The sequence below is a fragment of the Pseudophryne corroboree genome, chromosome 5, assembly GCF_028390025.1.
Source record: "Pseudophryne corroboree isolate aPseCor3 chromosome 5, aPseCor3.hap2, whole genome shotgun sequence".
Taxonomy (NCBI): domain Eukaryota; kingdom Metazoa; phylum Chordata; class Amphibia; order Anura; family Myobatrachidae; genus Pseudophryne; species Pseudophryne corroboree.
In genome coordinates this window covers 335549119-335567917 of record NC_086448.1, presented here as the reverse complement: position 1 = coordinate 335567917, position 18799 = coordinate 335549119, and the positions used below count along the sequence as shown (strand labels likewise).

The 18799-nt window shown below is 44.8% G+C and overlaps 1 protein-coding gene across 1 annotated transcript in view; it reads right to left on the bottom strand.

Annotated features, from left to right (window-relative positions):
- Nucleotides 1-18799, bottom strand: part of KBTBD2 (kelch repeat and BTB domain containing 2) — a 197124-nt gene that overhangs the window by 35805 nt on the left and 142520 nt on the right. The window contains exon 2 of the mRNA XM_063922556.1: nt 2651-3170. Within this exon, the coding sequence (XP_063778626.1) occupies nt 2651-2820 (170 nt within the window). The 5' untranslated portion in view covers nt 2821-3170. The remainder of the gene's footprint in view (nt 1-2650; nt 3171-18799) is intronic.

Here is an 18799-nt window from a genome sequence, read left to right as displayed (position 1 = left end):
GCTGTGGATACGAGGTCCCAGAGACCATCCCCAAACAATTCCTCACCCTTATAAGGCAGAATCTCCATGTGCCTTTTAAAGTCAGCATCACCTGTCCACTACCGGGGTCTCTAATACCCTCCTGGCAGAATGGACATTGCATTAATTCTGGATGCCAGCTGGCAAATATCCCTCTGTGCATCCCTCATATATAAGACAACGTCTTTAATATGCTCTATGTTAGCAAAATATTATCCCTGTCTAGGGTATTAATATTATCTGACAGGGTATCAGACCACGCTGCAGCAGCACTATTCATGCTGAGGCAATTGCAGGTCTCAGTATAGTACCTGAGTGTGTATATACAGACTTCAGGATAGCCTCCTGCTTTTTATCAGCAGGCTCCTTCAAAGTGGGCGTATCCTAAGACGGCAGTGCCACCTTTTTTGCAAACGTGTGAGCGCCTTATCCACCCTAGGGGATATCTCCCAACGTGACCTATCCTCTGGCGGGAAAGGGTACGCCAGCAGTAACTTTTTAGAAATTACCAGTTTCTTATCGGGGGAACCCACGCTTCTTTACACACTTCATTCACTCATCTGATGGGGGAACAAAACACTGGCTGCTTTTTCTCCCCAAACATAAAACCCCTTTTATGTGGTATTTGGGTTCATGTCAGAAATGTGTAACACATTTTTCATTGCCGAGATCATGCAACGGATGTTCCTAGTGGATTGTGTATATGTCTCAACCTCGTCGACACTGGAGTCAGACTCCGTGTCGACATCTGTGTCTGCCATCTGAGGTAACGGGCGTTTTTTGAGCCCCTGATGGCCTTTGAGACGCCTGGGCAGGCGCAGGCTGAGAAGCCGGCTGTCCCACAGCTGTTACGTCATCCAGCCTTTTATGTAAGGAGTTGACATTGTCTGTTAATACCTTCCACCTATCCATCCACTCTGGTGTCGGCCCCACAGGGGGCGACATCCCATTTATCGGCCTCTGCTCCGCCTCCACGTAACCTTCCTCATCCAACATGTCAACACAGCCGTACCGACACACCGCACACACACAGGGAATGCTCTGACTGAGGACAGGACCCCACAAAGTCCCTTGGGGAGACAGAGAGAGAGTATGCCAGCACACACCAGAGCGCTATATAATGCAGGGATTAACACTATAACAGTGATTTTTCCCCCAATAGCTGCTTGTATACACATATTGCGCCTAAATTTAGTGCCCCCCCTCTCTTTTTAACCCTTTGAGCCTGAAAACTACAGGGGAGAGCCTGGGGAGCTGTCTTCCAGCTGCACTGTGAAGAAAAAATGGCACCAGTGTGCTGAGGGAGATAGCCCCGCCCCTTTTTCGGCAGACTTTTCTCCCGCTTTTTTCATGGATTCTGGCAGGGGTAATTTATCACATATATAGCCCTGGGACTATATATTGTGATGATTTGCCAGCCAAGGTGTTTATATTGCTGCTCAGGGCGCCCCCCCAGCGCCCTGCACCCATCAGTGACCGGAGTGTGAGGTGTGCATGAGGAGCAATGGCGCACAGCTGCAGTGCCGTGCGCTATCTTGTCGAAGACCGAGGTCTTCTGCCGCCGATTTTCCGGACCACTTCTTGATTCTGGCTCTGTAAGGGGGACGGCGGCGCGGCTCCGGGACCGAGCGATCGAGGTCGGGTCCTGTGTTCGATCCCTCTGGAGCTAATGGTGTCCAGTAGCCTAAGAAGCCCAAACTATCTCCAGTCAGGTAGGTTCGCTTCTTCTCCCCTTAGTCCCTCGCTGCAGTGAGTCTGTTGCCAGCAGATCTCACTGTAAAATAAAAAACCTAAAATATACTTTCTTTCTAGGAGCTCAGGAGAGCCCCTAGTGTGCATCCAGCTCAGCCGGGCACAAGATTCTAACTGAGGTCTGGAGGAGGGTCATAGTGGGAGGAGCCAGTGCACACCAGGTAGTCCTAAAGCTTTCTTTAGTTGTGCCCAGTCTCCTGCGGAGCCGCTATTCCCCATGGTCCTTACGGAGTCCCAGCATCCACTTAGGACGTCAGAGAAATTATCTGGCAAGCAACAGTTTATACTGTGCTTTTGCTGGACGTGGCACTGGACGCTTCTAGCTCTGCTACAAGTAGTTTATCTTACAGACCATGTGCTATCAAGCAACCTGAGATTTTAAAAGCCTTATTTCCTATCCGACAACTAAAATGCGATACACTAAGGCATGGAACACACCTAGCCGACTCATCTGCCGACCAAGCATCTAAATAGTAGGTAAGCATACTTTGCATCGGCCACTCGATATTTCGGGAGAGACGTCACAACTGGTCGAGCATTAAAATTTGCCAAACCTGCTGTGATGTCAGTCCATGCAGCCAATGTACAGCAGGTCACATGTACACACAGCCAGATATATCTGCATCAGCTATGCTGCAGGGATGACGCAATATGTCTATGAAACCAGTTGTTCACTGGCTTATCGGGTTTTACCCCTGCTGACGACCTACAGATATATAGTTTGTCACTCTAACAAGCGATGTATCTGTCTAGCGAGTACACAGCCTAAGACCATAAACAAGGAAGAGACACACTAAAATACACAATTATTGTTTCCAGTGACCGGATTTGATTTGCGCATAAAAAACTTTTTATATATACACATGCATTTACCACATACCTGAAATAAGAGCTACATGTTGCAAGAACCATTTTGTGACATGGAAATTCAGTGCCCTCAACAATTAATACGATGTCCGTTAGTAGCTGCTGTTCATAGAACAGTTTTAGCTGCTCCAGTAAGGATACCGCATATTCAGTATTAATTTGCCTTTCGTCCTGGGTGGACATGATTGCATTCCATTAATGTTTACGGATGTCCGAACACAATTGTTTTAATTTTTTTTTAAATATGGACTTGCTACGTAGTCAAAAATACGAAAAAAATAAATTAATGTCCAATACTACTGAGGTGTTAGCTCCAAAACTGAAAGTCAACTTTGTGTAGCAGCTATTAGAGATGTCAGCACCACAATCCACAAAACAGCTTAAAAACACAGAGCCAAAGTATTTCAGACATCATGATTGGTGTTTAGTTGTTTTACAAATCCAAGCGTAAAATCCAGTGACTGTTATTGTAGAGCTACAGAGAGTACGCTGCACAGACCTGAAGTACACTCAACGGCAACATTTTTTTGTACCTAAAAGAAAATACAAGAGATTAGTCATGCAGAATGGCAAAATTACAGGATGGCTTTGAAAGAGTTCAGTTTTTAGATAAACAGACCTGACTGTTCTATAGTCTGACATTATTACACCATACACCTACCTTCTACAGAGCAACAGTGTCTAACATCATAATACATACACACTTCCTCTCGCATAGACCGGCATCACATTGCGGAATGGAATGTTGGGGACATGGGGGGAGATGTATCAAAGCATGGAGAGAGATAAAGTACCAAGCAATAAGCTCATGTCATTTTAGAGGCTGTGTTTGAAGAATGCCACACGCTGATTGGTTGCTACTTACTCCCTCTCTACTTTATCGACAGGTTTTGCTACATCTCCTCCATGGTCTCTCACCCTAGAATGGTTCCAACCTGATACAAGGTTGTTACAAGGCCTCGTGGGAAAGAATTCCCTGTGCTTATATTAGTGAAGACAAAAAATATATAATAACCACAAAAACTCAACAAATCATTTAATTCTCAGATAACAATAAGCTACTAATCAGAAGCGTTTCTTATGTAAAACAACCTCCTCTCCGCCAGATGTTTCAATAAGCATGCTCAAATAACGTGAGCTGCATCTCCATGTGTGGCTGAACGGTGGATAGAGCAACAAGGCATTTGAGTATAGTAAAAGTGTCTCCACGGGGGGAGGACCAGACGCAGAAATCGGTCCCCAGGGGGACGCTTCGGCTAACCCTGGGGACACCCGAGGGTTCCCCTGCGCTTTGGCAAAGGGGGACCCACAGTCCCTTTTTTCCCTCAGGGCCTTTTGGCTCTGAGGGTTAGAGGAGTAACGGGGCCCTTCTCCTCCGGGAGAGGGTCCAAGAACCTTCGCCCCCAGCACGTTTGGTCACAGACACTGGGTGATGAAGCACCGCACCTCGGGCTTCAATAAAAAAAAAAAAAAAAAAGTGCTTTGAACGGTATCCGTACAAAAGTTCGATACCACTTATGTCGACACCTGAAATAGGGCAACATGGAAAAAGATCGACATGAGTTTATCACTTTTTTTTTCATGTTTTCAACTTTTTCATACTTAACGATCCACGTGGACTACAATTGGAAACTGTAACCTGTGCCGAGCGCAGCGATGCGGTGCACTAACTGGGGTATTCGGTCACTTTACGGAGAAAACTACATATAAAAAAAAAAAAAAAAAAAAAAAACATAAAAAAACTTCATGTCGGCCTTGTTCATGTCAGCCTTTTGTCCATGTAGACCTATTTCAGGTGTCGACCTAATTGCTGTCGACCTTGAGTCCCAGATCCCTTTGAACATGTAATGTAGGTGTATAGGCAAAACTGCGGGCGATGTAGAATGCATATATGCAGAGATCCAACTATGGGGAGTATCCAATTACATCCGATTCATGATTTGTAGGTGAAGAGATATGGATATCGCGATTAATGACTGATGATCATTATTGCGGTATCCAATTAGGGTCTGTTTTCATCGGCCTAAAATGGACCCACGATCACGCGAAAACACATGGGGATAAATCCTCGCTACCACGTGTTCTCAGTTCCGGCAGACGCTTATCACGAATTATGCATAATCTGCAGTAAGTGCTGGCATCAGGGGGAAGGTCATAGGGGCTAATGGGATAGCCCCCAGCAATACAATTGTATACCCTCCTATTTTAGATCTTACACCGCATATAGTGCTGGTGATGAAACTTTCACAATAACACAGATTCAGAAAAACACATAGGGGCCAATTTGATTTTTGGGCGGCCCCCGGAACTAGTCAACTGTTGCCCCCATTGGGCACGCATGCCCCATATGCATGCCCATTAGTACTGAGTTTAGCTGTGCAAAGCAGCCAACCCCATCTAAAGTACAGACTAGGGAGCTCAACCCAAACCTTGTTTACATTTCAGCTGGCACCTCAGTCTGTGAGCTGAAATGTGTCTCCTCGGCTGCATGCGCGCCCTAACGGAACATCAATTGAATTGCTCCACTGTGCACCATCTAGTGGCGGCCAGGGAAACCCACAATTGAATTCCCCCAATTGATCTGTATATCTCTGCATACAGGTGAAACCACATTTACTTCCTTGCATGCAATGCAGAAGAAATACCTGCAACTTTGAATTGGCCCCTGAAATGTTCACATTTATAAAAGGCAAAATGCACCATTTCTTTCTAACATGACTCCCCAGAGCATCTTATTGAAACATGAATACTATTATACAGACATACAGTATCTTACAATACCTTCCACCACTTAGCAGTCCAAAGAAAAACAAAGTGAAGGCTTAAAAATGAATGCCAACAGTAAAACATTTAGTTAAACATAAAACATGCCAGAGCTCTATCTTTCAATGATACATGATGAACCACACTAGTAGTCCTGAGAGTATGCGGTTAATATACCGCCTGTAAGGATCCCGTCATTCTGGATCCCGACGCCAGAATTCCAACAGGCGGCTAAATGCGACGACCGCCGCCCCGTATTCCCACTCGGGTGGTGGATCCACGCCACCACCCAAGTGGGAATATAACCTGTGGTGAGCGCAGCAAGCCCACGAGAGGACTTGCTGTGCTCGCGTCTGGTATACCGGCTGCCGGGATACTGACCGCCAGCCGGGATATTGTATGTGTTTCCTGACAAGGGACAACTATAGGCTTTCTCCTGTTCAGGCAGACTTTCATGAATCATCAGGGTTGTTAATGCGGAATGGGATACTTAAAGGGGAAGAACTTTAACAACCGTCCTTTTCTGCTTGGAACGGCTTTTGGCAACAATTAAAAAGAAAAGGATAAACTAGGCAAGGAGGCTTATTCAATTGCCCTTGATGTGCTGCCAGAACAGCTTACAGCGGCTTTGTGTGATGTATCTCCATTCATTTCTGGTTGACATCAGGCTACTGTAATTCTTCTTATGAGCGCAGCACAAATAGACAGTAGCATCTCGCATAAAGGGGGGTACACACGGAGAGATCGTGCTTAAATTCTAAGCAATCTGACTAGATTGCTTAGAAATTAAGCACGGATCTCTCCGTGTGTAGGGTGCCGGCGACAGCGATTCTAGATTTGGCAGCGGTGAAATGAGTGACCCCCCCACCACCACCACCGCACATCGCGCTGAGTGGGGGGGGGGGGGGGGGGGGGGGAGATGTGTGCTGAGTGGGCTTAACTGAATTTACCCGTAAGGTTTATGCAGCTATACAGGGGGATTCAATTATCTGCGATGTACTACGCCTGCACACATGAAGGCTAATTAAGGCACAGCAAAATCAGTGCATCTCTATGGTGGTGAAAGGTCAAAGGAGAGGTGCTGTGACTGCAATGGGTTGCCGTTACCAGCAATTCAACACCATTCTGACAACACATTGTGCGTTTCACTTTGAATCAGCCCTAGTATTGTACATAAATATGCAAATTTGTTTCAAGCTGGACACACAAAAATTGCACATCATCTCAAATATATCATATGAAGGAAAAAAAAAAAAGTTACTTTTCCGATTATAAACAAACAGAGCGGACAATCCAACTCTAGGGGTGATTGTACGTAAACTGCTAAACCTAATTAAGATCACAATAGCTATGGATCTAACTAAAGGGCTAAGGAACAATATGCTCATGTGTTTTAACAGTTTGGCTGTCTAACAGGAGAATGCAGCATGAAATTAAAACAAGGTGCTAAATTAGTAATCTGTGCTCTAATAAAAAGGTGTACACTGCTAATAAAGAATAAAGAAATATAATAAATCAATAAAAGCTGAAGCATTTGTTAACAAAACATTTGGGCATACGCAGTGATGGCATATTAATGCCTGTACACATTTCTGACCTACAAAGCACTCACCAAAAACTGTCTTGTTTTTATATCTCAGAATGAGACTAAAGCTGCTGTAGTGTTCCCTCATTTTCACTTCAGATGGACTCGGTGTGTCTCGGAATCATACCCTGCAGCTCAAGAAGTGGTCACACAAGTCACAAAGCAGCTGGTGTATCGGAGGATGCAGAAAGTGAGAGTGATAAGCAGCAGCTGGGGAGGATTATAACACCGTTGTACACTCGGGACAAAACCATTCAGATTACTGTGGTACTACCTAATCACTTCGCTCCACAAGCAAAGGGGGCGCAAAATTAAGTGGCCGCAAATCTGCGATTACCCAAAAATGCCTGCAAAAAAAAATAATCTGTAGATTAAATCAGAACTAAGAACTCTGAAAGGGAAAGACAAAATTGTCTTTTTCAATAGCTTTAAGTAATGGGCGTGTGACAAAGCAATCAAATTGTTGCTCAGTACGTAAAGCTGCTGAACCTGTCTAAAGTACAGGTTAGGGCGCCCAAAGTACAGGTTAGGGCGCCCAAAGTACAGGTTAGGGCGCCCAAAGTACAGGTTAGGGCGCCCAAAGTACAGGTTAGGGCGCCCAAAGTACAGGTTAGGGCGCCCAAAGTACAGGTTAGGGCGCCCAAAGTACAGGTTAGGGCGCCCAAAGTACAGGTTAGGGCGCCCAAAGTACAGGTTAGGGCGCCCAAAGTACAGGTTAGGGCGCCCAAAGTACAGGTTAGGGCGCCCAAAGTACAGGTTAGGGCGCCCAAAGTACAGGTTAGGGCGCCCAAAGTACAGGTTAGGGCGCCCAAAGTACAGGTTAGGGCGCCCAAAGTACAGGTTAGGGCGCCCAAAGTACAGGTTAGGGCGCCCAAAGTACAGGTTAGGGCGCCCAAAGTACAGGTTAGGGCGCCCAAAGTACAGGTTAGGGCGCCCAAAGTACAGGTTAGGGCGCCCAAAGTACAGGTTAGGGCGCCCAAAGTACAGGTTAGGGCGCCCAAAGTACAGGTTAGGGCGCCCAAAGTACAGGTTAGGGCGCCCAAAGTACAGGTTAGGGCGCCCAAAGTACAGGTTAGGGCGCCCACAGTACAGGTTAGGGCGCCCACAGTACAGGTTAGGGCGCCCACAGTACAGGTTAGGGCGCCCACAGTACAGGTTAGGGCGCCCACAGTACAGGTTAGGGCGCCCACAGTACTGGTTAGGGCGCCCACAGTACTGGTTAGGGCGCCCACAGTACTGGTTAGGGCGCCCACAGTACTGGTTAGGGCGCCCACAGTACTGGTTAGGGCGCCCACAGTACTGGTTAGGGCGCCCACAGTACTGGTTAGGGCGCCCACAGTACTGGTTAGGGCGCCCACAGGGGTTGCAGTTAAGTTGCCGGTGGTCACGATACCGACACTGGAATCCCAGCTCACAGGAGCTATTCAAACTCGTTGGTGTCCACGACACCCATAGAGTGGGAAATAAAACCTGTGGCAAGTGCAGCGAGCCACCGTGCCCGCAGCGTGGCGAGCCTGCAAGGGGACTCTCTACGCTCGCCCCGCTGCCGGCATACTGACGGCCGGGATGCCGCTGTCTCTATACGGACGGCCGGCATCCCGATCGTCGGTAATACATACCGATTCCACCCAAAGTACTGGTTAGTGCACCCAAAGTACTTGCTTTGCAGATTTCTACTCACCACCTCAGAAGGTTGAGAGCAAAACCTATGGGCGCCCATGGCATTTGTGCCTAATTGGAGCAACAATAGAATTGCTCCATTGGGCACCCGTTACTTACAGCCACAAAAAATAAAAATAAAAACGGAATCTCCCATGAGAGAAATATTCAAGGAGTCTGATTCGGAGAGGAGAGTAACTGTGCAGCTGAACATGTTGAAATGCAAGGGATGCAAATACATTTATTTTATCTGAATGCAAGGTAAATACTGCCTGATTTTGCATGTCGCCCACAGCTTTATATTTCCACTGCAATTGAGAGTTGACTTTGGACAGGCCTCCCCTAAATCTAAATACCTCTGTACATTTATATCTGCCCCAACAACATGAACAGTAACTTGGCTTTATTTTATTATTTTGCTTTACTCCAAACTCAAAATCAGGCCCAAGATAATTTTTAAGGAACCAGTGGTTAAGTTCAACAACGAAATGCTTCACACAGCGGGTGGCACTGCTTTTGACACACCCTCTCACTACTGACAGGATCAATGTCATTACCAATTAAATAACTAGGATATATGGTTTTGGGAACTTTATGGGTCTGATGCATGCTTGGATGTAAATTGTGCATATTTCAAAAGAATTGCGCATATAAAAATAAATGCATATGTTAGCCCATATGCAGAGTTGTATGCAACCATATCCATGTGTGCGGCTGGGTCTTTACTACTCATCAGCAACAGGCACCTGCACTATAAGGGGGAATCCAGTTTGTAGCTAATTAATTGCGTTGGCCGATTCAACAAGCGGGTAAACCCTGAATGTTACGCCACAGAGACATTGCCTCGCAGCTTCAGGATCTGTGAGGAAAGTATATGATAAAAGGCAGCCTCTGGGCTTAATGTGCAGGGAAAATACATTGATTCCACGGAATCAAACTCCCCTAAGGAGGTGCAAACAGCAGTATTGTTATTTATTATTATTCTTCTTTATTTATATGGCGCCACAAGGGATCTGCAGCACCCAATTACAGAGTATATAAACAAAGTAGTATCAGGTCAGCAGAAAACCAAGGAATTTTGTGCTGTAGAAGATAGTTTAAGTAATAGACGGAAAGGCATATGAGGGAAGAGGGACTTGCTCATGAGATCTTATATTTTATAGGGGAGGAACAGACAGACAGGGGGACATAGATGGGGTAGACAGTGAGCGTGGGACATAGAAACCATCAGAACTACTTGGCCCATCTAGTCTTGCCTTTTTTCTTTTTTTTTTACCATGTTGTTACAGCAAACTTTATTTGATCCTTATTTCTTTGTTAGGATATCCTTATGTCTATCCCATGCATATTTAAATTGCTCTACTGTATTAACCTATACCACCTCTGATGGGAGGCTATTCCACTTGTCCACTACCCTTTCTATGAAGTAATTTTTCCTCAAATTTATCTTGAACCTACCCCTCCCTCCAGTCTCAGTGCATGTCCTAATGTTCTATTGCAGGGGTGTCAAACACAAGGCCCGCGGGCCAAATCCGGCCCGCCAGACCTCGTCTGATGGCCCGCGGTGCCGCCGCCAGCCTTGCAGCCTCCCCTTTTTTTTTCAATGAATTTACTCCGTGCCTGCACGGAGTAAATTCATTTTAAAAATGGCTCAGGTTAAAAAAAAAAAAAAAAAAATTTACTTACCTTCCGGGACCTGGCCCGACTTCTTCCTGCCCCGCACTGCTCCCTGGGTGTCGGACGTGACGTCATCACGTGACGTCCGCCCGACATCTCCAGGGATCAGAGGAGCGCGCGGACGCCGCGGAGAGGTGCAAGAAGAAAGAAGTAAAAGAAAGAAAGAAGTAAAAGGTAAGTAAAGTAAATGGAGGGGGCAGATGGCTGGGCACTATAAAAGGGGGCAGATGGCTGGGCACTATAAAAGGGGGCAGATGGCTGGGCACTATAAAAGGGGGCAGATGGCTGGGCACTATAAAAGGGGGCAGATGGCTGGGCACTATAAAAGGGGGCACATGGCTGGGCACTATAAAAGGGGGCACATGGCTGGGCACTATAAAAGGGGGCACATGGCTGGGCACTATAAAAGGGGGCTGACCTTAGGAAAACGATGTCAGCCATCTAGTCAGAAAAGTTAAAAAAAAAGGTAATGCCTTGTGTTTTCCATATGTTTAATAAACAGTGTTTGGCAATATTTGTATGTTTAAAAAAAAATTAATGTTTGTTACCAAAAAACATTTTTCAATACATTGTACAATAATTGTACATTTGAATATCTACTTGTCATTATTCTGACTATGTTTCTGCTTTCAGAGCTAGTTATTACTTACATTATTACAAAAAAACAGTAATAATTGAATGCAGTGACATTAATTTATGATAATAAAGAGTGGACACATAGACCTACAGATACAACCGGCCCTTTGATGGGGACCAAACTGCTGATGCGGCCCCCGATGAATTTGAGTTTGACACCCCTGTTCTATTGCTTCTCATTTGTGGACTTTGTTAAAACCCTTGACATACAGTGCTTTGCTAAAGTATTCACCACCCTTTGCATTTTTCATGTTTTGTTGCCTCACAACCTGGAATTAAAATGGATTGTTTGAAGGTTTGCATCATTTCATTCACAGAACATGCCTACAACTTTGAAGATGTTATTTATTTTATTTTTTTATTGTGAAGCAAACAACAAATAGGACAAAATAACAGAAAACTTCAGCGGGCAAAACTATTCACCCTCCTAAAGTCAGTACTTTGTAGAGCCACCTTTTGTGGCAATTAGAGCTGCAATTCGCTTTGGATAAGTCTCTATGAGCTTGCCACATCTTGCCACTGGGATTTTTGCCCATTCCTCAAGGCAAAACTGCTCCAGCTCTTTCATGTTGGATGGTTTCCGCTTGTGAACAAAAAACTTCAAGTCTGACCACAGGTTCTCAATTGGAATGAGATCTGGGCTTTGACTAGACTATTCCAACACATTTAAAGGTTTCTCCTTAAACCACTCGAGTGTTGCTTTAGCAGTATGCTTCGGGTCATTGTCCTGCTGGAAGGTGAACCTCTATCCCAGTCTCAAATCACAGGCAGACTGTCAAGAATATCCCTGTATTTAGCACCATCCATCTTTCCCTTGACTCGAAAGAGTTTCCCAGTCCCTGCTGCTGAAAAACATCCACACAGCATGATGCTGCCACCACCATGTTTCACTGGGAGGATGGTGTTCTTGGGGTGATGGGATGTGTTGTGTTTGCGCCAGATATAGCATTTTCCTAGGTGGCTGAAAAGTTTAATTTTAGTATAATCTGACCAGAGCACCTTCCTCCATACATTTGGGGAGTCATCCACATGCCTTATGGCAAACTCAGAATGTGCCTTCTTATTTTTAACACTAAATAATGGCTTTTTTTCTGGCCACTCTTCCATAAAGCCCAGCTCTATGGAGTGTACGGCTTATTGTGGTCACATGCGCAGATACAGTACACCAGTCTCTGATGTGGAACTCTGCAGCTCCTTCAGGGTTACCTGTGCTGCCTCTCTGATTAATGCCCTCCTTGCCTGGTCTGCAAGTTTTGGTAGCCGGCCCTCTCTTGGCAGGTTTGTTGTGGTAACATGTTCTTTACATTTGAAGATGGATTTAATGGTGCTCCGGGTGATTAAAGGTTTGGATTTTTTTCTTTTTATTTTTTTTTTATAACCCAACCCTGACTTGTACCTCTCAACAACTTTGTCCCTGACTTGTATGGAGAGCTCCTTGGTATTCATGATGTGATGCCTCTTGCATAGTGGTGTTGCAGCCCCTGGGGCCTTTCAGAAAAGGTGTGTTTATATTGACAGATCATGTGACCCTTAGATTGCACACAGGTGGACTTCATTTCACTTATTATGCGACTTCTGAAGGTAATTGGTTGCACCAGAACTTTTCAGGGGCTTCATAGCAAAAGTGGTGAATACATATGCACATATCAATTATCAAATTTAGATTTTTTTTTACAATTTATATAGGTTTTTCTCACTTCACCAACTTGGACTATTTTGTGCAGAACCATCGCATAAAATTCAGATTAAAAAATAAATAAAAATTACAGGTTGTAATGTAACAAAATAGGTAAAAAGCCAAGGGAGGGGGGGGTGTGTGTGAATACTTTAGCTATGCACTGTATCTGAAAGATCATGTCCCCCCTTTCCCTTCTCAGCTCCAAACTATACATATTGCGATTTTTTTAGTTTCTGTGTATGTTTTGTGATGTAGGCCATGCACCATTTTAGTTGCCCTTCTTTGTACATTCTCTAATGTATTAATATCCTTCTAAAGATACGGCTTCCAGAATTGAACACTGTATTCTAGATGGGGCCATACCAATGACCTATACAGTGGCATTATACTTCTTTCTGCTGCCGATTCCTCTCCCTATGCAACCAAGCATCTGACCAGCCTTCCTGATTGCTTTGTTACATTGCTTTCCTGCCTTTAAGTCACCTGAAATAGTGACTCCTAGATCCCATTCCCCATCAGTAGTTTCCAGTATAGTGCCATTAATATTATATTTAGCCATTGGATTTTTGATACCCAAGTGCATGATTAGCATTTTTTAAATTGAAGTATTTTTTTACGAATAATAGAATTTGGCGCAGATAACAATTGTGAAAGAGCAGGAGTACATAAACTGAAATGCAATTCAAGAGCAAAATAATATATGCAGTCTGATTAAGAACGTGAACATACATTTGTTGCTTTATATCTAACAATGTATAGATAATTTGAGCACATAAATAAAACGGGTTACATACAATTTACCGATGGACGGGATACTGGCTGTCAAGATCCCGACAGCGACATCCCACCCGTCAGGCATCGCGGCAAGTGCTACAAGTTCTCTTGGGGGCTCGCTGCACTCGCCATAGGTTCTATTCTCACTCTATGGGTGTAGTGGACACTCACGAGTGGGAATAGCCCCTGTGCGCTATAATAAAACATATTGAATGTACATGTTCTGTTGTCTTCATTGTGATTTTTTTTTTTTTACATAGTAAGAAACAAAGACGAAAGACTAAAAACAGACAAATTGTAGACTACAAAATAGAAAAGCCATACTGACCATGACTGAGGTTTAAGTAGTTAAATACCATAGGTGAGCGTCCCACATTTAAAACTGTGACTGAACACCACTAGGGCCCATAGTACTAAGAGGGCCGTGCCTGGGAAACGTAGGATTACTCCAGACATCTACACCAGACTTTCAAATTTGGGGTTAACCCCATGGAACATCTATATGTAACGCTAGTGGTTTATGGTAGTATTCACCAAGACTTTAAAAGCAGGGAAGTTAGGCCCAGCCTGAGCCATCCATGAGCGGGCTATGCAAACATTTGTCAACACATATAAACAGTGTATTATAGATCACATCTGTTTAACCATTCTCTCTGTCCAGCTCCTAATACAGGTTGAGTATCCCATATCCAAATATTCCGAAATACGGAATATTCCGAAATACGGACTTTTTTGAGTGAGTGAGATAGTGAAACCTTTGTTTTTTGATGGCTCAATGTACACAAACTTTGTTTAATACACAAAGTTATTAAAAATATTGTATTAAATGACATTCAGGCTGTGTGTATAAGGTGTATATGGAACATAAATGAATTGTGTGAATGTACACACACTTTGTTTAATGCACAAAGTTATAAAAAATATTGTCTAAAATTACCTTCAGGCTGTGTGTATAAGTTGTATATGAAACATAAATGCATTCTGTGCTTAGATTTAGGTCCCATAACCATGATATCCCATTATGGTATGCAATTATTCCAAAATACGGAAAAATCCCATATCCAAAATATCTCTGGTCCCAAGCATTTTGGATAAGGGATACTCAACCTGTATACATAATCTGGGTTTGAGTACTGAAAGCAGAATACCAGTAGCTACCATGGCGGCTTTCACCTGGGACCATAGCCTGAATTACCCAACACTCCCAAACGAGATGCAAGAAGGTTCCTCAGGCTCCTCTGCATTTAGGACCGTCATCAGATGCCAGACGCCAAATTTCACCAATCTCTCATTGGTCAAATAGGTTCTATGTAGTATAAATAATTATATATCTGTTAAAACCTTATAGACATGGTGGCTTTAGGTGGGAATTCCCTGGTTGCATCACATTCTTTATCACTTAAGGGGCCCCAAGTCACCCTCCTAACGCTCACGCAGCTGAGGGATAGCATCCACATGGTGTTTTGCCAATAAAAAGGAGTAAGCAAGGGAAACAGATTTCACCCGACCCAGGTTGGCTGTAAAGTTTTTTTGTTTGTTTTTTACTGGGGAGGGGGTAATGGTTGGAGTATTATCTTTAAACTGAACTTGTAGAGCATGTCTGAGTATGAAGAGGAGTATAGGAAGGAGGATGAAGAGGAGTATAGGAAGGAGAAGGAGTATGAGGAGGAGGAGAAGATTATGAGGTAGACCGAATTCTTCCTTTTACTGTTGAAACTACTTCATAGAACCATTGTAATATAACTGATACAATTGTTGTAATATCCTTGGTGCCCCACACCTGCCTCCCAGAGAGAAAGTCTAACTCAGGAAGCCAACTAGAGCGCCAGAGGGGAGCATCTGGATCAAGGTTATTGTACTGGACCAGGCTCTGAGTAAAAATGAGAGGACTATGTAGAAAAGACTCATCACTCAGCAGTGCTTGTAAAGTAGTGTACCCAGAAGAGTCATGTTGTGCTATGGCAACAGGCAAAGAGTCAGTTCTGCCATCCTGCACCCACAAACAAATTTGCGCCATCTGAGCAGCAAAGTAAAAAATTTTAAATGAGGGAGTGCCAAACCACAATCTGTCATTAAGGCTAGTAAGTACAAATATTTTAATCCTAGGCCATTTATTGGCTCATATCAAAAGAGGAAAGCATGCTATACATGCTGTCTAAAGGAGGAGGCCGGGATATAAATTAGTGACTGTTGCAGTCATTTTAATAAGGCTTAAGGCCCATACACATTAACTGATTTTGAGAACTAAGTAGCTCACTTTTGGTGTTTTTAGCTATTTTGAGCTCAAACTCGGCCAGTGCGTTTGGCCGGGCGTTGAGCGCTGATGCGCACTTCCGCATCATCGCCAGCCGCCGTCATCCGTTGTGCTGTTTGAACAGCCGAGAGAACCACTTTCCAGAGTTCTACTGTGGAAAGTTGTTCACCCCCCGTGAACATCGCTGGGCCAGGTAAAAATTGCTCAGTGTGTACGCAATGAGCTTTTTTCCTGACAGCGATGTTCACATCATCATCGTGCATACACGCTGGGCAAAAACGCCCAGTGTGTATGCACCATTACTCTGCCCGAAACTGTACATGTTTTCGTTTTTTTCACAGATTTTGCATTTTTTGGCATTAAACTGTAATTGTCACGCGCTTGACCATTACTCTAGACCACAGGTTCTCAAACTCGGTCCTCAGGACCCCACACGGTGCATGTTTTGCAGGTCTCCTCACAGAATCACAAGTAACATAATTAGCTCCACCTGTGGACCTTTTAAAATGTGTCAGTGAGCATTTAATACACCTGTGCACTTACTGGGCTACCTGCAAAACATGCACTGTGTGGGGTCCTGAGGACCGACTTTGAGAACCACTGCTCTAGACTACCTAGATCAATCATTTAATTTACCCCTCCTGGTGTGTATACCTGGTTGCATACCTTTGTGTCATCGGCAAAAAGGCATACTTTCCCTTTAATGCTATTTGCAATGTCACCAATAAAAATATTAAAAAGCACTGGTCCAAGTACAGATCCCTGGGGTACGCCACTGGTAACATTTTTCTCCTGTGAATATACTCTATTTACTACAACTCTGTTTTCTGTACTGCAACCAAGATATTGGGGTATATGCAATTGCGGTCGAGTTCCGGCTGGAATTCGACCGTTTTTAAATTCGACAGTCACATACCCTCCCGCCGGGACCCGAATTCGACATACTCAATAAAAAACGGATTCAACAGTCCCGCCGTCAAAAAACGGACCAATTGACGTATAGTGTGCGTCCTGGATTCGACTTTTTGGACGGCACAAAAGTGTTTAAAAAACACAGAAAAAAATTGCGTGGGGTCCCCCCTCCTAAGCATAACCAGCCTCGGGCTCTTTGAGCCGGTCCCGGTTGTAAAACTACGGGGGGGGGGGGGGAATTGACAGGGGATCCCACGTATTTTTACAACCAGCACCGGGCTCTGCGTCCGGTCCTGGTGCAAAAAATACGGGGGACAAAAAGCGTAGGGGTCCCCCGTATTTTTAACACCAGCACCGGGCTCCACTAGTCAGAGAGATAATGCCACAGCCAGGGGACACTTATATCGGTCCCTGCGGCCGTGGCATTAAATCACTAACTAGTCACCCCTGGCCGGGGAACCCTGGAGGAATGGGGACCCCTTAAATCAAGGGGTCCCCTCCAGCCACCCAAGGGCCAGGGGTGAAGCCCGAGGCTGTCCCCCCATCCTTCAGGCAATCAGGGAGCGCCACGTCGTGGCACTCTCCTGATTGGCTGTGCGCGTCTGAGCTGTCCGACGGCACATAGCATAGCCGCTCCATTATCTTCAATGGTGGGAACTTTGTGGTCAGCGGTGAGGTTACTCGCGGTCAGCCGCTGACCGCGAGTGACCTCACCGCTGACCGCAAAGTTCCCACCATTGAAGATAATGGAGCGGCAGTGCTATGTGCCGTCTGACAGCTCAGACGCGCACAGCCAATCAGGAGAGTGCCACGACGTGGCGCTCCCTGATTGGCTGAAGGGACCCTCTGTGACAGGAGTCACGGGGGGTCCCGGCATTCGGGGAAAGGGGTCCCATGTGTAAACATGGGACCCCTTTCAGTGCGTGGTCCGGGTAAATGCGTTTTATTTTTTGACAAGTACGTGGATTACAAAACAGAAGAGGACAGATCTACACTGGATTTTGGGGAGTATAATTTTATTTTCAGGTACCCCGTGGATTCTACTTGGAGAAGTGGACCGAACCTCATGTCAACATAGGTAAGTATGTGTGTGTCAGCATGTATGTAATAAAGTTTTACTTTCACGGTGTGCGTGTACGGTTTTTATTTGGGTATTTTTTTTGCAGTAGAACTACAGGTACCAGCGGGCCCGTTTTTACCCCGCATGCTGGTACTTGTAGTTCTGCTACAGAAAACAATATTCTTTTATTTGACACAAGGCTATCATCCCCCCATCCGCAGCCCTTGGATGGGGGGGGGGGGGGGGGGAAACAGCCTCGGGCTTCACCCCCCTGGCCCTTGGGTGGCTGGAGGGGGGGGACCCCTTGATTTAAGGGGTCCCCACTCCTCCAGGGGTGACTAGTTAGTGATTTAATGCCACAGCCGCAGGGACAGAAATAAAAGTGTCCCCCGGCTGTGGCATTATCTCTCTGACTAGTGGAGCCCGGTGCTGGTGTTAAAAAAAACGGGGGACCCCTACGCTTTTTGTCCCCGTATTTTTTGCACCAAGACTGGACGCAGAGCCCGGTGCTGGTTGTAAAAATACGGGGGATCCCCTGTCAATTTCCCCCCCGTATTTTTACAACCAGGACCGGCTCAAAGAGCCCGAGGCTGGTTATGCTTAGGAAGGGGGACCCCACGCATTTTTTTTCTTGATTTTTAACCCATTCCCACTGAAAAACATGCTCTGATCTCTCCATATTATTTTAGTCAGTAAAAAAAAAAAAAATATTCTTTAAAAAAATATATAAATAAGAAAACTCGTTTTCAATAAAAAACTATTGATGAAAAAAATATAAAATTATATATATAATTTTGTTATTAGATTCCGCCAGCAAAATGAGGCGGACTGAAATTGACGAAATGACTGTCGAAAAACACCGTTGTCGAATCGACATTCTTCAATTGAATATACTTTTGTCGAAAAGCCGCATTTTTACCATTGCAGACATGTCGAATTTGACAACTGTTGAATTTCAAAAAGTCGAATCTGAAACGGACGTTTTTTTGTCAAAAAGTACTGTATTGCATTGTCAAAAAAAAAAATTGTGTCGAAAATGCCCCGTTTTTCGACATTTCCGGCAATTCGACCGCAATTGCATATACCCCATTATCCATTCAACCACTTTAGTATCCAATCCCATGCTTTCCAGTTTATTTAACAGTCTGCAATGTGTGAGTGTGT